General features: G+C 47.6%; 1 protein-coding gene across 1 annotated transcript in view; it reads left to right on the top strand.

The window, feature by feature from the left end:
* Positions 1 to 27,171, top strand: part of tmem178bb (transmembrane protein 178Bb) — a 928,396-nt gene that overhangs the window by 782,813 nt on the left and 118,412 nt on the right. Inside the window, exon 3 of the mRNA XM_086009740.1 lies at positions 5,289 to 5,426. Coding sequence (XP_085865866.1) covers positions 5,289 to 5,426 — 138 coding nt within the window. The remainder of the gene's footprint in view (positions 1 to 5,288; positions 5,427 to 27,171) is intronic.

Consider the following 27,171-nt stretch of genomic DNA (forward strand, 5'->3'; position numbering starts at 1 on the left):
AACCTTGGATTCATATAGGGTGAGGCCGGGTGCTGTAGATTGTTCAAGTAGTTTTGCCAATCCATTTATGTAAATATTAAAGAGTGTCGGTGAGATTGGCGAGCCCTGCGTCACCCCCCGCCCCTGTGGGAAGTATTTTGTTTGTTTGTCTCCAATTTTAACTGCACATTCGTTGTTTGTATACATTGATTTAATTACATCATATGTTTTCCCTCCTACCCCGCTTTCGATAAGTTTCAGGAATAAACCGTCATGCCAGATGGAGTCGAAAGCCTTCTGGAAATCTACAAAGCATGCGTAGATTTTGCTTTTGTTATGGTGAACGTGTTTGTCAATTAGGGTCTGTAGGGTGAAGATATGATCGGATGTTCTATAGTTTGGCAGGAATCCAATTTGGCTTTTACTCAAGACATTGTGCTCCTCAAGGAAGTTTATAAGTCTTTTGTTTATGATGCTACAGAATACCTTCCCCAGGTTACTGTTTACACAGATGCCTCGATAGTTGTTTGGGTCGATTTTGTCCCCACTTTTGTATATGGGCGTTATGAGTCCTTTGTTCCAGATATCAGGGAAATAACCGACACTCAGAACCAAGTTGAAGAGTTTTAGGATAGCCAGTTTCATTTTGTTGTCTGTGTGTTTAATCATCTCGTTTAGTATGCCGTCTGTCCCGCAGGCTTTTCCTGGTCGCAGGTCCTTGAGTTTTTCAAGAAGTTCTTTTTCTGTTATTATGGCGTCCAGCGGGTTTTGGTTATCTTTTATGGCCATTTCTAGCTTTTCCAGTTTTTTGCATATTTGGTGTTGCTCTGGTCTTAGTGTGTTTTTCTGGTATAATTTTTCAAAGTGGTTTACCCATGTGTCCCCATTTTGAATGGCCAAATCGTCGTGTTGTTTTTTGTGTAGTGTTTTCAAGTTTTCCCAGAAACAATTGGAATCAATGGATTCCTCCATGGAGCTGAGTGTATTCTTAATATATTGCTCTTTTTTGGTTCTGAGTGTGTTTCTGTATTGTGTTAGTGTCTGACAATAAGTAAGGCGTAGTTCCTCGTTTTCTGGATGTCTGTGTTTTTGGTTTGATATTTTTCTAAGTTTTTTCCTCATGTTATGGCAATCTCGGTCAAACCATTTTTCATAGTTTTTTGTTTTGGGTTTGTTCTTGCGAGCTTTCAAGTTTGCATTTGTTGCCAAATTATCAAAAATATTGTTTAGTTTACTAACTGCCCGGTTTACGCCTTCTTTATTGTGAGTGTATATGTTATCCAGAAAGGTGTCTAAGAGAGCTTGAGTTGATGCATTGCTAATTGTTTTCTGGTATTTTTCCGTGTCATTTTTGGCCCATCTGTACGATTTTTTGGTGTTGTACAGTTTACTGGGTTGTGTTTCTATGTTGTTTGTTTCTGTCTTTTTGAGGAACATAGTAATTTGACTGTGATCTGACAGTGTTGTTTGTGGTTTGACTGTGAATGCTCTGAAAGAGGATGGGTCTAAGTCTGTAATCATATAGTCTACTGTGCTGCAGCCAAGAGGTGAGCAATAGGTCGATCTTCCTAGGAGGTCTCCTATGAACCTACCATTGACAATGTACAGACCCAGGTTTCGACAGAGCTGTAGTAGCTGTTTTCCGTTGGTATTTGACTGCTTGTCGCAGTTATGCCTGTATGGAAGGGAAGGGATGTCAAAGTGGTTATTCCCGAAAACGTAATTGTTTCCCTGATTATTGGTGAAGTCTGGTTCTTCGCCCGTTCTTGAATTGAGGTCCCCACAGATCAACACGTTCCCCTGGGCCTGGTATTGGATAATTTCCCCCTCCATGTTGGAGAAGGTGTCCTCTTTAAAGTACGGGGAATCGATTGGAGGGATATAAAGTGCGCAAATGTAAACATCTTGGGTGTTTGAGATAATCTCCCTCTCAAGTTTGAGCCACATATGGTTTTCGCCCTTTTTTATAAATTTGATGTAATTCTTAAGTTCTGTTTTAAACCAGATCAGTATGCCTCCGGAGTCTCTGCCTTGGGTTACACTTGGTAATTTATTGGAGGGGACCACCAGCTCAGTGTACCCTTGGGGACAGCCAGTGTGTCCTTTTCCTTTATACCAAGTTTCCTGTAAAATGATAATATCTAGGTCTTTAGTTTCATCTATGAACTCTGGGGTCCTACTTTTCACTTCTCGCAGTGAAGAGCGTAGACCTTGGATATTCCAGGTCGAAATATATAAGGATTTCATGTTAAGTTTGATCTTTTACTATGATAGGTTAAAGAGTGGTACGTGTTTGTCGTGTCTAAGTGTGGGAAAAAAAAGATCACATCAGTTGTCTACAAAAGTTAATACAATTTGGTTACAGTTCTTTCTATTAATTAGTCCTTGATCCATAAGGCGGAAGTAGATGCTGCTGCACATCTGCTTATTGTCTCTTAATGGATTGTTTCTGTCTGAGGTATTGCGTACGTCCTGTGCATCTCTCCCTCTGTCTGGCTGGGAGCAGTCCTATTCCCCTGTGGGACAGGAGTGGTGCAGGTCTGATATTGTTGTTTTGCATGGGGATCCTCTCTGGTCTCGGTTGGTGTGTTGGTGGTCCTTGTAGTGTTCCTGATATGTACCCCGCTGATCTCTGGTGGTCGGGGGGGGGTCCTCTTGGAGTCTGGGTATGGACCCGGTTAAAAGCGACGTCCTTCAGGGCTTTAGCAATCTGTACCACTGACTGTTAGAGTCATAGAGTCATAGAGTTATACAGCACAGAAAGAGGCCCTTCGGCCCATCGTGTCTGCGCCGTCCATCAAGCCCTGTCTCATCTAATCCCATTTTCCAGCATTTGGTCCATAGCCTTGTATGCAATGGCATTTCAAGCGCTCATCCAAATGCTTCTTGAATGTTGTGAGGGTTCCTGCCTCTACCACCCTTTCATGCAGTGAGTTCCAGACTCCAACCACCCTCTGGGTGAAAAAGTTCCTCCTCAAATCCCCTCTAAACCTCCTGCCCGTTACCTTGAATCTATGCCCCCTTGTTATTGACCCCCCTACTAAGGGGAAAAGTTCCTCTTTATCTACCCTATCTATGCCCCTCATCATTTTGTACACCTCAATCAGGTCCCCCCTCAGCCTTCTTTGCTCCAAGGAAAACAACCCCAGCCTGTTTAGTCTTTCTTCATAGCTGAGGCGCTCCATCCCAGGTAACATCCTGGTGAATCTTCTCTGCACCCTCTCCAAAGCAATCACATCCTTCCTATAGTGAGGCGACCAGAACTGCACACAGTACTCCAGCTGTGGCCTTACCAGCGTTTTGTACAGCTCCATCATAACCTCCCTGCTCTTATATTCTATGCCTCGGCTAATGAAGGCAAGTATCCCATATGCCTTTTTAACCACCTTATCTACCTGATCCGCTGCCTTCAGGGATCTATGTACATAGACTGTTCAGCGCTTCTTCACGATATAAGCTGAATAAGTAATGTTCTGCCCTTCACTGCCCCACCAGTGGAATGCTGTGAGCTACTCTGCTCAAACACCCCGACCGCTACTGAAGGGATAACGTTCCAATGACAAGCTCCTGCCGGTGAGGCTCCCTGTCGGGTGGACATTGTCTGAGCATTGTTCCCTGTGCGTCAGCTTGGCTCAGTCAGTAGCTCTCTTACCTCTGAGTTGTGGCCCCGATCGCGACTGGCTGTGTGGTGTGAATGGTGCGCCGTTGGAAGCTGAGCCCCTGTCTGTTCAGGTGGAACTTTCAAGATCCTGGGGCACTATTTAAAGAGAGGCCTGGGAGGATTAACTGGACATTTGTCTCTTTTGCTGAATGTGTGTTATCAACTATGACTCAGATGGTAGCACTCACCTTTGAGTCAGAAAGTCCAGGCTGACGCTCCCAGTGCAGTACTGAGGGAGTGCTGCATTGCCTGAGGTGCCATCTTTTGCATGAGATATTAAACTGAGACCCCATCTGCCATCTCAGGTGGGCGTAAAAGATCCCATGGTACCATTTCAAAGAAGAGCAGGGGAGTTATCCCCGGTGTCCTGGACAATATTTATTTCTCAACCACCATCTAAAAACAGATTACCTGGTCATTATCACATTATTGTTTATGGGAGCTTGCTGTGCGCAAATTGGCTGCCGCCTTTCCTACATTACAACAGTGACTGCACTCTAAAGATATTTCATTGGCTGTAAGGTACTTTGGGACATCCTGAGGTCGTGAAAGACGCTATAGAAATGCAAGTTTCTTCTTTGTGGGATCGTGCTGTGTACAAAATAGCCACTGTATTTGTCAACACTCACAGCACTTCAAAGCAATTGATTTGTGTGTGAAGCACTTTGAGCTGTTTCTGGGAGATGTGAGCAGGTACATCAAACATCTCAGTAACGGCGGAGGTGCACGTGTAGGGTGTTGAACCCTGAAACTTCAACCTGCCGCTTTCTGCTGGGAGGCCAGCGGCTCAACCCTCTTAGTGCGGGCCGTTGTATTGTGGGGGTGGATTTGGACAGTGAGGAGCGACACGGCTCTCTGCAGAGTCCAGAGATCACCACTGCCGCTAAAGCTTTACTGACGTGACAGAACCTTCCGCAAAACACCACCACTTAGAAAATACCGGCCACCATCTCGGCAGTGGGCTGCAGGTAACCTGAGGGAGAGGGAGAGGATGGCGGCAGTCAAACGCCGATCCAGCTCTCCTCCTAAACCGCCGTGGACTTTGGGTCGCCAGCTCTGGTTGGCTGCATTCCTGGAGATTTCATCACATGACCTCCCGCCTCCAACTGCCCCGCCCCCACAATCCCGCCATTGGTCGCCCGACTCATCCCTCCTAGCCTTCCCAGCCAATTGGGAAGCGAATAGCCCCTTCATTCCCCGATTGGATGATTCTTGACTGCCAATCAAACAGCCTTTATTCAATCTCCAATATTTTTATAACTAATAAACACAAGTGTTTAAAGAAAGTGAAAGACACACAATCTTTTTAATGCCACGATGATTTCTCTCCCGGGTTGCTGGCAGCAGTGTCCAGGAGATTAATCTTCAATTCCTGGAGACTCCAGGCCAACCCTGGAGAGTTGGCAACACTAGGTGGACTAAATCCAGTGGACGAGGCCGGGGGGGATCCATGTGACAGGGCCGCTCTGCCAGGACTGTCGTTCCTCTCGACTGAGTGATACCGAGTTCATCGGAGCGCGCCTCCATAGAGAACAGGCAGAAATATTATTGAAGCGGTTCTTTTATGACAGCAGATGTCAGCACTGGGAGGAAGGGCACTTCCACTGTAAAGCTTAGTGAGCCGTGGCTTCTCTTTTCTCCTCCACAGATCTGCGCCGGATGACAGCTGGGTTCATGGGAATGGCGGTCGCCATCATCCTGTTCGGCTGGATAATCGGAATCCTCGGCTGCTGTTGGGATCGGGGCCTGATGCAGTATGTGGCTGGCTTGCTGTTCCTGATGGGAGGTAAGGTTGTCCATCCGGTCATTCCCAGTCAGGTAAACCCTAGGGTATCAGGTACCCAAGTCAAGGTTAAAGGGAAAATACTGCAGATACTGGAAACCTGGAATACAAACAGAAAATGCTGGGTGCACTCAGCAGGTCAGGCAGCATCCGTGGAGAGAGAAACAGAGTTAACGTTTCAGGTCGATGACCTTTCGTCAGTTGGGCTTGTGTTATTTAAAGAGGGGACACTTGAAGTGATATAACTGAAGTTTTCCGGGTTACGAAGGAAAATCGACAGAATAGATACAGACAAATTGATCACCTATAGGGAAGGGTTCTAATCCGAAAGGGACACTAGGACAGCAGGAGCAACAAAGGAAGAGTGAGGATGAATTTCTTCCACCAAAGGATAATGCAGTGTGGGATAAAGTTGTCTGGGAACAGCACTGAAACAGACAATCCAAATAGGATTTACAAGGATGTTCCCAGAACTGAGAGGATGCAACTATCTGGGAAGATTGAGCAGGCTGGGGCTCTTCTCTCTGGAAAAGGGAAGACCAAGCGGAGAGCTGTAGAGGTCTTTATAATGATGAAGGGTTTCAATAGGGTGGATGTGGAGAAATTGTTTTCACTTGTGGCGAGTCCAGAACAAAGGGGCATCAATATAAGATCGTCACTAACAGATCAAAGAAAGAATTTAGGGCCAATCTCTTTGCACCGAGCGCGGTGAGAATGTGGAACTCGCTGCCACACGGAGTGGTCGAAGCAGAGAGCATCGATGTATTTAAGGGGAGGTTTTGCTGCAACATTCGGGTGAAGGGACTAGAGCGATGCGGGGACAGGGTGGGGAGAGGTGATTAGAGTGAGAGCAGGCTCGTGTGGAGCAGAAACACGCATGGACCAGTTAGGTTGAATGGTCTGTTTCTGTGCTGTAGATTCTACGTAGGGTCTTAGAAACAGTTATGTATTTCATAGAATCATACAGCACAGAAGGAGGCCATTTGACCCATCATGCCTGTGCCGTCACTTTGAAAGAGCTATCCAATTAGTCCCACTCCCCTGCTCCTTCCCCATAGCCCTGCAAATTTGGCAGGTGTCGCCCACATCCCGGGAACAAATGTCAGCAGTCAAAGGTCATTTAAAAATCAGGGACAAACAGAGAATGCAGCCAGAATGAAGGGTAATTGGACATACAGAATACATCAATAGAGAAGGGCAAGGAACTGGACAGTGTAACTAGGCTCAAGACACCAGTTGACTGTGTACCCAGTGAGAGAAGTAGGTGAGTGGGTGGCTTGGTGTTGCTGCGACCCAGCACTCCAGGAGAGGTTTGTTGGGATAACTTACCTTTTCCTCCTCACAGCACTAGCTGCACACTGTAGGCTGGTTATTTATCTGTGGATGGGATTGTCAGAGATGGTTAATAACCCGCAAAGAGCAGCTGACAATACCCTTCAATCAATCAGCTCACTGCAGACTTGCTGAGCTGTCACTGTAGAAAACAACAATAGACATGATCCACAGCTCTTCCAACCAATGCTTTCTTCAATGGCCAGTCTCGAACGCCCCGTACAGCAGGCTCCTGATTCTGATCTCACCACTGAGACCATTCTGTGCAGGTTGGTCACATGAAGAGAAACTATAGGGACGAGAGGCCTATTTTAAAAGAGTCCTTCCACTTGGTGCACAGAAGCTGGGAGAACCCTACTCCTAATAGTAGTTCTTTAGTTCTAAGTTGCTGGAGAGCTAAAAATAGGGAGAGATCACCCCTGATTCCTAGCTCAGGTAACATTCCACAGGTGAGTGGGCTGGGAATGGAGGGAAGGGCCGGCAGGTCTGTCAAGGGGAGCAGGTGTGGGGAAGTTGGACCACATGGGAGCCCAAGTAACATTATGAATCAGATTTGAATGAAGAAGACCATTAGAACTATTTGATCTCATCCTCCAAATACCAACCCCACTATCCAGATACCAACCCCACCATCCAGATACCAACCTCACCCTCCAGATACCAACCCCACCAACCAGATACCAACCTCACCCTCCAGATACCAACCCCACCATCCAGATACCAACCCCACCATCCAGATACCAACCTCACCCTCCAGATACCAACCCCACCAACCAGATACCAACCCCACCAACCAGATACCAACCCCACCCTCCAGATACCAACCTCATCCTCCAGATACCAACCTCAACCCTCCAGATACCAACCTCACCCTCCAGATACCAACCCCACCATCCAGATACCAACCCCACCATCCAGATACCAACCCCACCATCCAGATACCAACCCCATCATCCAGATACCAACCCCACCATCCAGATACCAACCCCACGATCCAGATACCAACCTCACCCTCCAGATACCAACCCCACCAACCAGATACCAACCTCACCCTCCAGATACCAACCGCACCAACCAGATACCAACCTCACCATCCAGATACCAACCCCACCAACCAGATACCAACCCCACCATCCAGATACCAACCCCACCATCCAGATACCAACCTCACCCTCCAGATACCAACCCCACTATCCAGATACCAACCTCACCCTCCAGATACCAACCTCACCAACCAGATACCAACCCCACCAACCAGATACCAACCCCACCAACCAGATACCAACCCCACCATCCAGATACCAACCCCACTATCCAGATGCCAACCCCACCATCCAGATACCAACCCCATTATCCAGATACCAACCCCACCATCCAGATACCAACCTCACCCTCCAGATACCAACCCCACCAACCAGATACCAACCTCACCATCCAGATACCAACCCCACCATCCAGATACCAACCCCACCAACCAGATACCAACCTCACCCTCCAGATACCAACCCCACCAACCAGATACCAACCTCACCATCCAGATACAAACCCCACCATCCAGATACCAACCCCACTATCCAGATACCAACCCCACCATCCAGATACCAACCTCACCCTCCAGATACCAACCCCACCAACCAGATACCAACCTCACCCTCCAGATACCAACCCCACCATCCAGATACCAACCTCACCATCCAGATACCAACCCCACCATCCAGATACCAACCTCACCATCCAGATACCAACCCCACCATCCAGATACCAACCCCACTATCCAGATACCAACCCCACCATCCAGATACCAACCTCACCCTCCAGATACCAACCCCACCAACCAGATACCAACCTCACCCTCCAGATACCAACCCCACCATCCAGATACCAACCTCACCATCCAGATACCAACCCCACCAACCGGATACCAACCTCACCATCCAGATACCAACCCCACCATCCAGATACCAACCCCACTAACCGGATACCAACCTCACCATCCAGATACCAACACCACCATCCAGATACCAACCCCACCATCCAGATACCAACCCCACCATCCAGATACCAACCCCACCATCCAGATACCAATCCCACCATCCAGATACCAACACCGCCATCCTGATACCAACACCGCCATCCAGATACCAACCCCACCATCCTGATACCAACACCGCCATCCAGATACCAACCTCACCATCCAGATACCAACCCCACCTTCCAGATACCAACCCCGCCATCCAGATACAAACCCCACCATCCAGATACCAATCCCACCATCCAGATACCAACCCCACTAACTGGATACCAACCTCACCATCCAGATACCAACCCCACCATCCAGATACCAACCCCACCATCCAGATACCAACCCCACCATCCAGATACCAACCCCACCATCCAGATAACAACCCCACCATCCGGATACCAACCCCACCATCCAGATACCAACCCCACCATCCAGATACCAACCCCACCATCCAGATAACAACCCCACCATCCGGATACCAACCTCACCATCCAGATACCAATCCCACCATCCAGATACCAACCCCACCATCCAGATACCAATCCCACCATCCAGATAACAACCCCACCATCCAGATACCAACCCCACCATCCAGATACCAACCTCACCATCCAGATATAAAAAACTTGCAAAAGGACATAGACAGGCTAAGTGAGTGGGCAGAAATTTGGCAGATGGAATATAATGTTGGAAAGTGTGAGGTTATGCACTTTGGCAGAAAAAATCAACGAGCAAGTTATTATCTAAATGGAAAGAAACTACAAAGTGCTACAGTACAAAGGGATCTGGGGATCCTGGTGCATGAAACACAGAAGGTTAGTATGCAGGTGCAGCAGGTGATCTGGAAGGCCAATGGAATCTTGACTTTTATTACAAGGGGGATGGAGTATAAAAACAGGGAAGTCTTGCGTCAGTTACACGGGGTACTGGTGAGGCCACACCTGGAATACTGCGTGCAGTTTTGGTTTCCATATTTAAGAAAAGATATACTTGCTCTCAAGGCAGTTCAGAGAAGGTTCACTCGGTTGATTCCGGAGATGAGGGGGTTGACGTATGAGGAAAGGTTGAGTAGGTTGGGCCTCTACTCATTGGAATTCAGAAGAATGAGAGGCGATCTTATCGAAACATATAAGATTGTGAGGGGGCTTGATCGGGTGGATGCGGGGAGGATGTTTCCACTGATGGGTGAGACTAGAACTAGGGGGCATAATCTTAGAATAAGGGGCTGCCCTTTCAAAACTGAGATGAGTGGAAACTTCTTCACTCAGAGGGTAGTAAATCTATGGAATTTGCTACCTCAGAGAGCTGTGGAAGCTGTGACATTAAATAAATATAAAACGGAGATAGACAGTTTCCTAGCTGATAAGGGAATTAGGGGTTACGGGGAACGGGCAGGGAAGTGGACGTGAGTCTAGGTTCGGATCAGCCATGATCCTATTGAATGGCGGAGCAGGCCCGAGGGGCCGTATGGCCTACTCCTGCTCCTACTTCCTATGTTCTTATGTAGCTACCAACCCCACCATCCAGATACCAACCCCACCATCCAGATACCAACCTCACCATCCAGATACCAACCCCACCTTCCAGATACCAACCCCGCCATCCAGATACCAACCCCACCATCCAGATACCAACCCCACCATCCAGATACCAACCCCACCATCCAGATACCAACCCCACCATCCAGATACCAACCCCACCATCCAGATACCAACCTCACCATCCAGATACCAATCCCACCATCCAGATACCAATCCCACCATTCAGATACCAACCTCACCATCCAGATACCAACCCCACCATCCAGATACCAACCCCACTAACCGGATACCAACCTCACCATCCAGATACCAACCCCACCATCCAGATACCAACCCCACCATCCAGATACCAACCCCACCATCCAGATACCAACCCCACCATCCAGATACCAATCCCACCATCCAGATACCAACCCCACCATCCTGATACCAACACCGCCATCCAGATACCAACCTCACCATCCAGATACCAACCCCACCTTCCAGATACCAACCCCACCATCCAGATACCAACCTCACCATCCAGATACCAACCCCACCATCCAGATACCAACCTCACCATCCAGATACCAACCCCGCCATCCAGATACCAATCCCACCATCCAGATACCAACCCCACTAACTGGATACCAACCTCACCATCCAGATACCAACCCCACCATCCAGATAACAACCCCACCATCCGGATACCAACCTCACCATCCAGATACCAACCCCACCATCCAGATACCAACCCCACCATCCAGATACCAACCTCACCATCCAGATACCAACCCCACCATCCAGATAACAACCCCACCATCCGGATACCAACCTCACCATCCAGATACCAACCCCACCATCCGGACACCAACCTCACCATCCGGATACCAACCCCACCATCCAGATACCAATCCCACCATCCAGATACCAACCCCACCATCCAGATACCAACCCCACCATCCAGATAACAACCCCACCATCCAGATACCAACCCCACCATCCAGATACCAACCCCACCATCCAGATAACAACCCCACCATCCAGATACCAACCCCACCATCCAGACACCAACCTCACCATCCGGATACCAACCCCACCATCCAGATACCAATCCCACCATCCGGATACCAACCCCACCATCCAGATACCAACCTCACCATCCAGATACCAACCCCACCATCCAGATACCAACCCCACCATCCAGATAACAACCCCACCATCCGGACACCAACCTCACCATCCGGATACCAACCCCACCATCCAGATACCAACCCCACCATCCAGATAACAACCCCACCATCCGGACACCAATCCCACCATCCAGATACCAACCCCACCATCCAGATACCAACCCCACCATCCAGATAACAACCCCACCATCCGGACACCAATCCCACCATCCAGATAACAACCCCACCATCCGGACACCAATCCCACCATCCAGATACCAACCTCACCATCCGGATACCAACCTCACCATCCAGATACCAACCCCACCATCCAGATACCAATCCCACCATCCAGATACCAACACCACCATCCAGATACCAATCCCACCATCCAGATACCAACCCCACCATCCAGATACCAACCCCACCATCCAGATACCAACCTCACCATCCAGATATAAAAAACTTGCAAAAGGACATAGACAGGCTAAGTGAGTGGGCAGAAATTTGGCAGATGGAATATAATGTTGGAAAGTGTGAGGTTATGCACTTTGGCAGAAAAAATCAAAGAGCAAGTTATTATCTAAATGGAAAGAAACTACAAAGTGCTACAGTACAAAGGGATCTGGGGATCTTGGTGCATGAAACACAGAAGGTTAGTATGCAGGTGCAGCAGGTGATCTGGAAGGCCAATGGAATCTTGACTTTTATTACAAGGGGGATGGAGTATAAAAACAGGGAAATCTTGCTTCAGTTACACGGGGTACTGGTGAGGCCACACCTGGAATACTGCGTGCAGTTTTGGTTTCCATATTTAAGAAAAGATATACTTGCTCTCAAGGCAGTTCAGAGAAGGTTCACTCGGTTGATTCCAGAGATGAGGGGGTTGACGTATGAGGAAAGGTTGAGTAGGTTGGGCCTCTACTCATTGGAATTCAGAAGAATGAGAGGCGATCTTATCGAAACATATAAGATTGTGAGGGGGCTTGATCGGGTGGATGCGGGGAGGATGTTTCCACTGATGGGTGAGACTAGAACTAGGGGGCATAATCTTAGAATAAGGGGCTGCCCTTTCAAAACTGAGATGAGTGGAAACTTCTTCACTCAGAGGGTAGTAAATCTATGGAATTTGCTACCTCAGAGAGCTGTGGAAGCTGTGACATTAAATAAATATAAAACGGAGATAGACAGTTTCCTAGCTGATAAGGGAATTAGGCGTTACGGGGAGCGGGCAGGGAAGTGGACGTGAGTCTAGGTTCGGATCAGCCGTGATCCTATTGAATGGTGGAGCAGGCCCGAGGGGCCGTGTGGCCTACTCCTGCTCCTACTTCCTATGTTCTTATGTAGCTACCAACCCCACCATCCAGATACCAACCCCACCATCCAGATACCAGCCCCACCATCCAGATACCAACCCCGCCATCCAGATACCAGCCCCACCATCCAGATACCAACCCCACCATCCAGGTACCAACCCCACCATCCAGATACCAACCCCACCATCCAGATACCAATCCCACCATCCAGATACCAACCTCACCATCCAGATACCAACCCCACCATACAGATGCCAAACCCACCATCCAGATACCAACCCCACCATCCAGATACCAATCCCACCATCCAGATACCAATCCCACCATCCAGATACCAACCCCACCATCCAGATACCAACCCCACCATCCAGATACCAACTCCACCATCCAGATACTAAGCCCACCATCCAGATACCAACCCCACCATCCAGATACCAACCCCACCATCTAGATACCAACCCCGCCATCCAGATACCAACCCCACCATCCAGATACTAACCCCACCATCCAGATACCAACCCCAACATCCAGACACCAATCCCACCATCCAGATACCAACCCCACCATCCAGACACCAACCCCACCATCCAGACACCAATCCCACCATCCAGACACCAATTCCACCATCCAGATACCAATCCCACCATCCAGATACCAACTCCACCATCCAGATACTAACCCCACCATCCAGATACCAACCCCGCCATCCAGATACTAACCCCACCATCCAGATACCAACCCCACCATCCAGATACCAACCCCACCATCCAGACTCCAATCCCACTATCCAGATAGCAGTCCCACCATCCAGATAGCAATCCCACAGGTTCAGATAACAAACCCAATGTCTTTATGCCAAATCTGTCTCGAAATCCATCCCATCATCCAGATTTGAGCAGTTCTGGTCACCACAATATACGGATCTATCCAAGACCTCATGGAAGTGTAAAGATGAGCACTGAGGCTGACCCCTGGTGTCAGCAGGAAGAGCTCTGAGAAAATGTGATATGCTAGGGTAGTTCGACAAAAGAGACGATTCAGAGGCGACCTCACAGTGCAATACTTTCAGATAGACCAGGACATGCGGACTTGGTGAGTAATGACTCAACTAACACCTTTTAGTCTCTTTTAGCTCCCTCCTTGGCAAGTTCTATCCCACATACAGTGCCAATGACATGGACTCGATTGCTTTTTAATGTTCTTTTTACAATCTGTTAGAGGTGAGAAAGTCATTAAGATAGTGACACTGGCTGAAGCCGCTGGGCTCGTACATCACAATCTGCTGAAATAACATTTTCTTTTTCGCTGCGGGATTATGGATAAATCTATTATCTGTTTTTCAGGTGTCTAGAGCTAATAGTTGATAATATTGATATTTGGAAAGATCAGAATGGGAGATAAATGCCTTCCTGTAATGAATTCCGTGCTCATCACAGTGAAGGATGTTCATGCCAGGGGAATGGAACACTTTCCATTTCAGGGACCCAGTACTTGATCTGGGAAGGTCTAAAAATAAATGTAAAGGAAGAAATAATGGCCAAGAAATCCGATGGTGCTGCTCCCGTTTTACAGGCATAAAACGGGCACCTAAGGGTCCAGTATGGCGGGTGGCATGACACAGGAAGGTTTAATTTAAAAAAACAAATTTGCCTGTTTGGCGGCAGCGGCTGCTGTCGCTGGGTGAACCTGAGCGGGACAGACCCAGGCCCAGCTCCGCTCAGCGCTGCCCAATCCCTGCCAGGGGTCCTGAAACAGGCATTCGGCCCCTCGTTTACATATGCAAAGGGGCTAATGCCTGTTTCAGGCAGGCTCCACGGACAGTCGCCTACGCCAGTATATTGCCACACAAACCCCAGGCGATGATTGAGAATGAGACGTTGCATCTTGAAATTGGTCCCTTATGTACAGAGGACCAATTTCTTCCCTGTTAGCTCTTGGTGACGTATGGCCCCACATATTCCAGGAGCCCTCTGGTACTTCACCCAAGTGACCATTCCTCATGCTTCAGTGAGTGCCAGCGGGCTTTTCAATAGAGCTCAATCCCGTCCTCATCCAGTATTCAAATACACTCACTTTCCAACTAGTATCTCTGGAACATGGCCAAGAGCAGGAACTGTATCTGACCTCCCTCTCCCTAGCCCTGACACTTTAGTGCAGTACTGAGAGAGTGCTGCACTATTGGTAGTGCCGTCTTTTGGATGAGATGTTAAACCGAGGCCATATCTGCCCTGTCAGGTGGATGTAAAAGATCCCACGGCACTATTCAAAGACGAGCAGGGGAGTTCTCCCAGTATGTCTGTTTGTCTTTCGTCCTTTCTGTTAAATCTGTGAGTTGTTCAAGTAATTAATACTCAGACTTAATCAGTAACAATAAAACAGGTCTTTACTGGTTAGAGGTAGGGACTATACGTAGGTCTTTACTTCATGCCCACAGGCGGGAACTGAGGGGAGATCAGTACCCACAGTACTATTTATACCCCATGGCCAGGAGTGATACTGCGTATCACTACGCCCTACAAGTAGTGCAGTCCTGTCCATAGGTTCAAAGTAGCACACATATTACATACACAACATTCCTCCCTTCTTAGCTTTACAGTCATCTCCCCATTTAACATAACGTAATAACCTATATACATATATAACTTCAGGTTTACATAACAGAATAACATAGATACATAGATAACTTCATGTCAAAACAGATCACAGATTCAGTCTCTGCGGAAAACAGTTCACAGATTCAATCTCTGTGGTGTAGTCGGTTCACGTTGCTGGAGTGACTCATTCAATAGTCCTTCCATGGATTTAATAGTTTGAACTTACGAACTGAATTGGCTCCGTTCGGAGGGACCACGTGTGTGATCTGGTAGAGGTAATAATGGTTCAGATGGGTCATCTTCTGTTTCGACTTTTCCTTTTCTGCTTCTTGGAGACTCTCTGGGCTCCACTGTCAGCTGCCAGCTGCATGCGCAGTTCCTCCTTCTCTTCCTCCTTTTTCCGTAGTAGAGCCACCTTCTCCCGATGTTCCGTAGACTTTCGGTGCTCCTCCATGATTTCTGTATGGTGGGAGTCGAAGTTACAAGTTGGGCAGGACAGGACATAGTAATATTCGGTGTCGTCCTGATCTAGGCCAGCGAGAGGGTCTTCTATTTCCTCCATACCCAGCTGGGCGTTAGCCAGCTTTTGTTCCAAGTCCAGACATCTTTCCTGAAGAGACTTCTTCATGCGTACCTCTTCATCCAGCTTTTTCTGGGCTTTCAGCAAGTCGTTTACTAATGACCTCATTTGAGATTTTACTACTTCAACTTCTTTTGGAGATTGATTGATCGGACTATTCAATCCCTCTACTGGAGCAGCTGTTTCAGCGGTCTGTTGTTCTACGTTGACGTGAGTCAGCGTACTTTTGGCATCCAAGGGCTGCTCTGTTGCAGTCATCTCAGTCTGTGTTGCCACCTCAGCTCTTCCAATAACCTTTGAGAGCTCCGAACCCCTTTCGTTTGAATATTGAAGTTCGTGTTCAAGTTTTTCCCATTTCAGAGTCCTGTCCTTCAGCATATGCAGGAGTTGGCTGACCGCTAACTCCTCTGACATCAGACGTTTTGTGTGCTCCTGCTCCATTTTCTCCATCAGCTGCTTCTGTTGTCTTTCCATATTCTCCAACTCTATATCAAAGAACTCTTTCGTTGCATTCAACTCTTGCTCAAAACGGCGAAGCATTTGTTCTAATTGCTGTTGTAGTTTGAAATGGAGTTGAGTTCGAGCCCGGTGTCCCTCAGAAATGGGCACATCAGTAGACTTGCCAGACTCAGAATCCACAGTTAAACTATGTTGTTGTTGTTCAGTGGAATTCTGTGCTGAAACTTTGTCTTTTGCACCTGAGTTGGGCTTACCATCATCCGTTCCAGAGTCTGGGCCGACTATCTTCACCGAGTTCTCACTCGTTATTGTTTGTAGGAAATGCCAGTCCATATTCATTTTCCTAATCCACTCCCGTCCTAGTAGTGGAGGACCTCCTTCAGATATCACATATAAGTCCATTATTTGACTGTCTTCGCCCTTGTGGACCACTGCAACCTCTATTTTCCCGATGGGGTACACTCTTTGCCCCGTGTATGTTTTCAATATAATCCCCGTATCCTGTAGGGGAATATGTTGGAATAACTTTCCGTAATCTTTCTTATTTATGACCGTCAATGCCGATCCAGTGTCCAATTCCAGTTTTACTTGGACTCCTTCTATCTGAAGAGTGACCCAAATTGTCTGGAGGTCTGCACCCTTACCAGCGTTGAGTACCCTTAAGCTAGCCAGTTCATTACAGCTTAAGCTAGCCAGTTCATTACTGCTAGCGTCTGAATCGGACTCCTGTTCGGTCACCTTGTGTACCTTTGCGTATTTTCCTTGCGGTGACTTCTTGTTGCTGGTCTTCTTCCCTGACCTGCATACTCTAGCTATATGTCCAAGCCTACCACAAGTTCTACATTCTTGGTTTTTAAACCAACACTGGTTCTGATCATGCGTTGCCTTTCCACAACGATAACATTTGCCAGAACTCACACCCAATTTGTGTGCACTGAGCTCCGGTGACCGTAGCTGCATTACTGCCGTGCCTCTCGCTGTGGCTTCGTGTGCTGCTGCCATAGTGACCGCCTTCTCAAGCGTCAGCTCATTCTCCTCGAGCAGTCGCTTTTGTGTATCCTGTTTAAATAAACCACGCACAAATTTGTCTCGAAGTGCCTCTGTCAGTCCCGTTCCAAACTGGCAATATTTCGCTAATTTACGCAATTCCAGCAAATATTCAACATTGCTTTCATGCTGTAGCTGCCTTCTGTCGTAAAATTTAAATCGTTCCGCTAGCATCAGCGGCGTGGGGTTTAGATGGTCTTTCAGGACAGTAACAATCTCATCGAACGTCTTATCCGCTGGTTCATCTGGTGATAACAGGTGTTTCAATTGCCCGTATGTCTTCGCACCCATTAAATTTAATAATGTTAGAGCTTTATCTTGGTCACGAATTTTATTGGCCTTACAATAATTTTTTACTCTTTCAACATATATGGCCCAATCTTCGAGGTCACTATCAAAGGTGCTAATATTCCCGTGTTTAGGCATTGTAGATTTGCAATTTCTCAGATTTTATTTTCTTTACTTGTTATCAAAGATGGCGGCTTCCCGCTCTTGCCGTCGTCCTCCGCCCACAAAATGGCGGTTTTCCCGCGCTTGGCGGTCTTCACCCGTCCCCCAATGCCGTCTCCCTTCAGCCCCCGAGTGCGGCCCTTATCTTCGCCGCGATCGCCCGAGTGCGGCCCTTATCAGCGGATGCGATCGCTGGATCGCGAAGCGGCTCTCGGCTCTTATCAGGAGATGCGATCGCTCCGTTGAAACGCCTCCCGCTCGAAGCGGCTCTCGCGCCCTATTCCTCCAGCTCCCCCAGCCCCGTTCGTGAGGCCAACGCGGTCGACTGCCTGTCGCGTCGCTGCCCGGCTCAGACAACGGCTTACCCACCACCAAGCTGGAGAAGAAGCTGACGGTCGCCGATGGAGGCTCCGAGGTCAGGATGTCTTCCAGTGGGGTGGAGAGGGTGGAAACCTCTCTGCAACGTCCTGGCTGTGGACGAAGCTGCCGTGGAGTGACTGCCGCAGGGTCCGAATCAGACTCGTCGCCAGTGTTAAATCTGTGAGTTGTTCAAGTAATTAATACTCAGACTTAATCAGTAACAATAAAACAGATCTTTACTGGTTAGAGGTAGGGACTATACGTAGATCTTTACTTCATGCCCACAGGCGGGAACTGAGGGGAGATCAGTACCCACAGTACTATTTATACCCCATGGCCAGGAGTGGTACTGCGTATCACTACGCCCTACAAGTAGTGCAGTCCTGTCCATAGGTTCAAAGTAGCACACATATTACATACACAACACTTTCTTTCACCATTGTGGTGTCCCAGTGGGAACCCCAGCCACTTTGCTCGGTATAGATCTGGTCTGTGCGGCTCACGGTCTTTACCAGCTGAGCCTCCAAAATCCCTGTACACACAACATTCCAAAAATAGGGCCCCAGATCACTCAGGTTTTTATTATTCAGGATTTAGAGGAATAAGTTTCTCCAGCTTAATGACTGTGGCATTTCTGCATAAATATGTCAAGTCCTTCAATCTTTTGTCCATTTTGGAATAATCCCCTTATCTCATTAACGCACTGGAATCCTAATTAAACGCATCCTTCTGTATATCAGGTTTTTTTTTTCAAATGGATTATTCCCATCTAATTAAGTTGATTGATCGGATATGTTGGAAAATCCTGAAAAAAACTAGTTAACATACATGGATTCAGAGACATAACCAAAAGACCTTGAAAGTGGCCAATCATTGCATGTAAAGTTTTGCCTGCGTTCTAGCCATCAATCCTACATCACATAGGTTGTTCCTTTATTTGAAATTCATCTTGTGAAGTTGAAAGGTTGAGGGGGAGTCCCACTGCATACTGAATGGATTATCTAGCCCTCCCATGTACATTAAACATAGAAACATAGAAGATAGGAGCAGGAGTAGGCCATTCGGCCCCTCGAGCCTGCTCCGCCATTTAATGAGATCATGGCTGATCCTCCAAATTCAGTACCCGGTCTCTGCCTTCTCCCCACATCCCTTGATCCCTTTAGCCTTAAGAAATATATCCAACTCCTTCTTGAATATGTTTAATGAATTGGCCTCAACTGCCTTTTGTGGTAGAGAATTCCACAGGTTCACCACTCTCTGGGTGAAGAAATTCCTCCTCATTTCTGTCCTAAATGGCTTACCCCTTATCCTTAGACTATGACCCCTGGTTCTGGACTCCCCCGCCATTGGGAACATCCTTCCTGCATCTAGTCTGTCCAGTCCTGTTAGAATTTTATAAGTTTCAATGAGATCCCCTCTCATTCTTCTAAACTCCAGCGAATATAAGCCCAATCGACCCAATCTCTCCTCATACGTCATTCCTGCCATCCCAGGTATCAGTCTGGTGAATCTTCGCTGCACTCCCTCCATGACAAGAACGTCCTTCCTCAGATAAGGCGACCAAAACTGCACACAATACTCAAGGTGTGGTCTCACCAAGGCCCTATACAACTGCAGCAAGACATCCTTGCTCCTGTACTCGAATCCTCTCGCTATGAAGGCCAACATACCATCTGCATTCTTAACCGCCTGCTGCACCTACACGCTTACCTTCAGTGACTGGTGCACAAGGACACCCAGGTCTCGTTGCACTTCCCCTTCTCCCAATCTATTGCCATTCAGATAATAATCTGCCTTCCTGTTTTGCCACCAAAGTGGATAACCTTGCATTTATCCACATTATACTGTATCTGCCATGCTTCTGCCCAATCACCCAACCTGTCCAAATCATACTGGAGTTTCTCTGCATCCACCTCACAGCACACACGCCCACCCAGCTTTGTGTCGTCTGCAAACTTGGAGATATTACATCTAGTTCCCTCGTCTAGATCATTAATATATATTGTGAATAGCTGGGGTCCAAGGACCGATCCCTGCGGTACCCCACTAGTCACTGCTTGCCACTCGGAAAAAGACCTGTTTATTCCAACTCTTTGCTCCCTGTCTGCCAACCAGTTCACTATCCAAGTCAGTACCTTGCCCCCAATCCCATGTGCTTTAATGTTACACGCTATTCTCTTATGCGGGACCTTATCGAAAGCCTTCTGAAAGTCCAAATACACCACATCCACTGGTTCTCCCTTATCTATTCTACCAGTTACATCCTCAAAAAATTCCAGTAGATTAGTCAAGCACGATTTACCTTTTGTAAATCCATGTTGACTTTGTCCGATCCTGTCACTGTTTTCCAAGTGCTCTGCTATTACATCTTTTATAATGGACTCTAGCATTTTCCCCACTATCGATGTCAGGCTTACTGGTCTATAATTCCCCATTTTCTCTCTACCACCTTTTTAAAATAGTGGGGTTACATTAGCTACCCTCCAATCCATGGGAACTGTTCCAGAGTCTATAGAATTTTGGAAGATGACCAGCAATGCATCTACTATTTCTACAGTTTCCAATCTGCCGTACTATTGCCCTATCCCTCTCATTTAATCTCGGCAGTGTTTTGCTGCTAGCGCAAAGGTGAATTTAGGTCAAATTCCAGAATAGCTATCGGATATTACATCTCACTTGTATGTAGGTATCTTGGAATGATCCAAGATGGCCTGTACTGGTCTTTACCTCAAACACCACAGAGGAGCCTCCTGACTGCACTGCCCCAGACAGGGCCATGGAGCAGTGAGTTGAGTGGCCTGCCTGCAACACTGGGAGTCAGAGCCGGCACAAGTGATCCTCGACTCTTCCCAAAGATTGGGAGGACTGTAACGAATACAGCCTTGACCAGTTGACTTCTTCTTATCGTGTCCACGGACAGTCTATACATAGCCCAGCCAGAACTGGACACATTTTTGCGCCTTGTTGTTGAATTCGGCAAGATCTGCAACAGTGCAGGGTTCCTCTAACGATGGACATTGCAGGAGATGTTGCATAGTCTGTGCCTCAGTTCCACATTCACAAGTTGTCGGGCTGGTTGAATATCCCCATTTGCTTAGTGACACCTTTGAGCAACCTACACCGGTCCTAAGCCTGTTAAGGCACTGCCAGGTTGCCCAGTTGCAATTAGCTCCTGGGGGAAGGCTTTCATCAAGTAAAATTTCCATCACTGGGGGTTGTTCAAGACTGGCGAGCCGGTCTTTCCACAAGGCGATGTGGGCTTCAGATGAGGTTGATTGTAATGGAACAACACTGTTCATGAAGCTCTTCCTTGACTTTAGGCGGCTGGGTGTAGGTGTATGACAATGCAGAGGGTGTCTCTCATCTGATGTTTGACGGAGTCGCTCTTTCTTGCTGGCTACCGTTCTTCTTATATCAGGGGGAGCGATACCCACCAGGATATATAGGCTGTTGGTGTTTGTTGGTTTTAAGCAACCTGTGATAAATCGGCAGCTTGCATTCAGAACGGCATCCATCTTCTTGGCATGAGTAGACCTTTCCCGTGCAGGGCAGGCGTATTCGGCAGTGGAATAGCAAAGAGCAAGTGCACTGGTTCGCAATGTTTTCGGGCTTGCTCCCCATCTTGTGTTAGTGAGCTTATTCAGGATGTTGTTTCGTACGCTCACTTTTGCCTTTGTCTTCTCGATGTGGTTCTTGAAGGTGAGGCATCGGTCAAGGGTGACTCCTAAGTAGATAGGGTGCTCGCAATGCGTCAGTGTTGCTCCACACCAGGTTACTTTCAGCTGGCGCTTGGCTTCACGGTTTCTGAGGTGGAATGCACAAACTTGCGTCTTTGATGGGTTTGCGCGAAGGTGGTTTTCTTCATAGTAGGATTTTAGTCCCTCCAAGGCCTCAGAAAGCGTTTTCTCCACGGTGTTAAAAATCAGTGCTTTGGGCAGTGACACATAAGTCATCAGCATATATGAAACGGCGTGTAAAACCGTCTATAGGTTGGTCATTCGTGTAGATGTTGTACAGCAGCGGTGCAAGCACGCTTCCCTGAGGAAGACCATTCTTCTGAATACGCCACCTGCTGCGCTTCCCACCTAGTTCAACATAGAACCGGCGATTCTGAAGCGTGCTTTCTAACAGCTCTGTTAAGTGAATCTCTTTTGTCATCTCTAGAATCTTGCAGAGGAGACGTCTATGGTTCACTGTATCGTATGCTGCTGACAGGTCTACAAAAACAGCACCTGTCACCATCCCTTGCTCAAAACCATCTTCGATGTGTTGTGTGAGGTTGAGCAGTTGGCTTGTTGTTGATTTGCCGGGGCGGAAACCTGCTTGTGGAATGATCTTCTCATCTACAGTTGGTGCTATCCTATTGAGTATCAGGCGTTCAAACAGCTTATAGGTGTGGCAAAGCAGTGAAATTGGCCGAAAACTCTTAGGATCTGAGGGATCTTTTCCAGGCTTTAATAGTGCTATTACATGTGCCTTCTGCCAGATATTAGGTAGCTTGTGTGTTGCCAGACAGTGGTTGAACAATTGTAGGAGCCATTTCTTTGCTTTCTGTCCAAAATGCTTTATCTGCTCCGTTGCTATGTTGTCAAGACCAATTGCTTTCCTGTGTTTTAGACTAGATGTACCAGTTTCCAGCTCTTCCATGGTGAATGGTCTAGTGAAGCCAGGATCATCGCTGTACTTCTTCCTGTCTAGTTGTGCTCTTGGTTGTTTCTTGTTGATTTTTCCATTTAGGAGCAACTGGTGTGCAACTTGGTTAGCAGACACATTTGGATGTTGGGCAGCTTTCTTGGGATCACCTCCAAGTTTGCATATGAGAGACCATGTCTTCTTGCTGTTTTTTGTAAGATCTGTTGTCTCTATCAAGGTGTTCCAGGTGTTTTGATGTTCTTGAGAGATACTTAACATCACCCTCTCACCAGTAGATATTGTTTCCTCTGAGAAGGGGTCAGATTCAAACATTGAGACATACTCCCAGTAGAGTTCAGCATTCTCCTTGGTGAGACCAGGGATGTAGTGTACTCTGCAACCTCGGGGGATCTTCCTTCTAGCTGTTTTTTGGACAGCTTTTGCAAAGAGGTTGTAGTGCTCAGGTAGTGGTTTAATGCGTTTAACCTTGTGGTCAAGTGCTCGTGTAAAACCGTTCCAATCGGCCTTCTTGAAGTTGAAGCGCCTTTTGAATGGTACGATGGTTGGTAACACTGCTGCATTTACCTGGATGCCAATAGGACGGTGTTGTGTCTGTGGTATTAGGTCTGTGACAAGCTTCTTGCAGAGGCCAGTGATGTCGTTGCTGGCAATGGCAAGATCTGGATTATATCTACACTTCCAGCGGGCACTGTGGAAGGAGGCTGGCAATTTAGGATCATGGATGAGACTAAGCTGGTTAGCGTCCATCCATTCTTCGACTGCTTCTCCATCATTGTTAGTCTCCTTGTACCCCCATTGGGTACTGTGGCTATTAAAGTCTCCAATGATGATCTGTGGTTTATTGTGCAGGTTGGGTACAGGGTTAGAGAAGCTGAAATCTGTGCCAGGTGGCTTGTACACTGAGATCACTACTACTTTGCTCAGCTCTGCGGTTAGAATTTCGATGTTGTCCTCCTCTGTTTTAGAAGTGGCTTCTACAACTGAACCAGCTCTAACAAATACAGCACTGCCATATTGTCGATGAGGTCATTCAATAGCCAGGACCATTCCTGGTATTTTTGGGCGGTTGTTCTCACTTCCTCTATGTGTCTCCTGCAGGCAGAGGACATCACACTCCAACTCATTGCATAATGTAGCGAGGATGTTTTGTTTAGCTATAGAGAACCCTTCAACGTTAGCAGATATAACAGTCAATGCCGGTCTTGAAAAAGACCCGTGTTTCTGACATCGACGACTACTTCCGTCTTCAGGCATGATGTGCGTGGTGGTGGTAGAATTGGTTGAAACAGGGCCATGACGTGAACGCTTCTACCTTGACCCCAGTTGACTTTCTTGACATGATATGGCATAGGCATGATGGGATGAATGGTCTCATTCTGTGCTGTACAATTTTGATATTTCCATTGATGTAACACCGAAGAGCCCATCTCACTCAGCAGAGCGTTCGATAGACTCCATCTGTTTTTATCTACACAATCTCCAATCCTCTCCTTAATCCAATATTTAAGCCATTCCATTTTCAAGCCACTAACTGACACAGTATTAACAGTTCAGCTGGTAATTGATTCTACATGTCCATTATTCTGTGGAGTAAAAAGAAAACTCCTAGCTTCAGGCTTGTTCATTTAATACTCATATTATCAAGCTCTACATTCACAGCCCAAGTTAAATAACCAGCTTGAACCTCTCAATCAGGATCATGTCCCCTCAATTATTTTCTTTTCACCACTGATGTGAGGGTGCCGGTTAGTTCCCTCAGTAACCCCTAGATGGCACCTTCACTTGTTTGTTTCCCTTTGCTAAATTGTTACTAGTTTACTTAACTGCCTTTTATCAGGTTTATTGGTTTCACCTGTTTTTGCTTGTATTTAAGATATGTGGTTTCTTCCCTCTGTGCTCAGTCTTGACAAGCCGTTTGCCCAGTGGTAGCTTGTCTTGAGCTCCTATGTTTGTAACTGTTTACCTGTGTGATTCTAGTAAAGTACTTTTATTTAAGACTGCATTCCTGCTTCTCGCCTCGTCTGTCTGCACTTGGGTCCAGAACCAGCCTCGCCCTGACAACTGAAGCCCTGGTAGGTCATCCCTGGTAGTCTCTCCTCATAAACCCTCATCACTCTTCCCTGCGCCTTCTGCACAGCATCAATGCCCCTTTGAAAGTCTCCTGCCCACAGCTGCACGCAGTATTCGAGATGTGCCAACACCCGGGAGCTGTGCACGGTTAGAGTGGTTTGGCCGGCCGTCAAATGCCCTTGAGATATAAACCTAGTTAATAACAGTCTCACATTGACTGCGTACTGCCAGTGAATGATCAGCAATCGCCCTCAGATCCTTTTCTTTGTCTGCTTTTGCTGATGGGCAGTCAAAGGGTAATTTTGTACAGAACTGCACCTGATACAGAGCCTCATGGGTCAGGAGCACCAGTTGCAATGTTGGCCCTCCAGTGTTACAGCCCTGTCTCCACACCCAGTGTGGACCCTCATCAAACTGGAGTGCAGCCCCAGGATCGGCCCCTATAGTTTATAATCCCCCTCTCTGACACATGCTCATATGCAGCAAGGTGCGACAGCGGGAGCAGTATGTTGGCAGAGCCCCTCTTTTAGATCAGGCACTTGATGTATTTCAGTGGGACTGGCTTTTGCCCAAAGTGTGGAAACTAATGGCCTGAAGCAAAACACACTCTTCACCATGGGCACTATCACTCTCACTTCCCTCACATTTCACCTCACTTCAAAATCCATCTGTTATTCCTTATCCCAGCCACTTAACTGATCCAAATCCCTTTGAATGGCAATAATCTCCCTCCTTCACTGCTCAAAGTCAGCAGCCAGTTTTGAATGCATAGACTTTGCAGTGAACTATATGGATTGAAAAACATCCACTATTATGGTGATTCACAAAGCAGTTCACTCCCGCGCATTGCACAATGAAACTCGTACACTGCACTGTGAAGCAGGAACAGTGAGAGCTTCACACTGTAGCGGTACATGGGCTGTGCAGTTTCTCTGAAATTCACATACAGGTGACATGGCAAACACTATCATGTGAAGTAATGATGAACCGTCTCTTCCTAGAGCTCACTGAGTTGGTCCAGCCAGTAGCTGAGCCACGCAGGTCACATTTGATTCCTGAGCTGGACTGAGTTTGCTGATCTCAGCAGCTGGAGAGCTACATTTGGCCTCAGTGCCCCTTAGGCCAGGAAGTGGGTAAATAGGCATGGGTCACCTACTCCTGCTGGATATGAGCAGGAATGAACGGGAATGAGCGGGAATGAATGGGTTTGAGTGGGTTTGAGTGGGTATGAGTGGGAATGGATGGATTTGAGTGGGTTTGAGCGGGAATGAGTGGGTATGGGTGGGTTTGAGTGGGTTTGAGTGGGTTTGAGTGGGTATGGGTGGGTTTGAGCGGGAATGAGTGGGTATGGGTGGGTTTGAGTGGGTTTGAGCGGGTATGAGTGGGTTTGAGCGGGAATGAGTGGGAATGGATGGATTTGAGTGGGTTTGAGCGGGTATGAGTGGGTATGGGTGGGTTTGACTGGGTTTGAGCGGGTATGGGTGGGTTTGAGTGGGTTTGAGTGGGTTTGAGTGGGTATGGGTGGGTTTGAGTGGGTTTGAGTGGGTTTGAGTGGGTATGGGTGGGTTTGAGTGGGTTTGAGCGGGTATGAGTGGGTATGGGTGGGTTTGAGTGGGTTTGAGTGGGTTTGAGCGGGTATGAGTGTGTTTGAGTGGGTTTGAGTGGGTATGAATGGTTATGAGTTGGTTTGAGTGGGTTTGAGCGGGTTTGAGTGTGTTTGAGTAGGTTTGAGTGGGTATGAATGGTTATGAGTTGGTTTGAGTGGGTTTGAGCGGGTTTGAGTGGGTATGGGTGGGTTTGAGTGGGTTTGAGTGGGTATGAGTGGGTTTGAGCGGGTCTGAGTGGGTATGGGTGGGTTTGAGTGGGTTTGAGTGGGTATGAGTGGGTTTGAGTGGGTATGGGTGGGTTTGAGCGGGAATGAGTGGGTATGGGTGGGTTTGAGTGGGTTTGAGCGGGTATGAGTGGGTATGGGTGGGTTTGAGTGGGTTTGAGTGGGTTTGAGTGGGGTTGAGTGGGTTTGAGCGGGTATGAGTGGGAATGGATGGATTTGAGTAGGTTTGAGCGAGAATGAGTGGGTTTGGGTGGGTTTGAGTGGGTTTGAGTGGGTTTGAGCGGGTATGAGTGGGTATGGGTGGGTTTGACTGGGTTTGAGCGGGTATGGGTGGGTTTGAG

The sequence above is a fragment of the Somniosus microcephalus genome, chromosome 16 (genome assembly GCF_052327205.1).
Source record: "Somniosus microcephalus isolate GS21.2 chromosome 16, FLI_Smic_1.0, whole genome shotgun sequence".
NCBI lineage: Eukaryota > Metazoa > Chordata > Chondrichthyes > Squaliformes > Somniosidae > Somniosus > Somniosus microcephalus.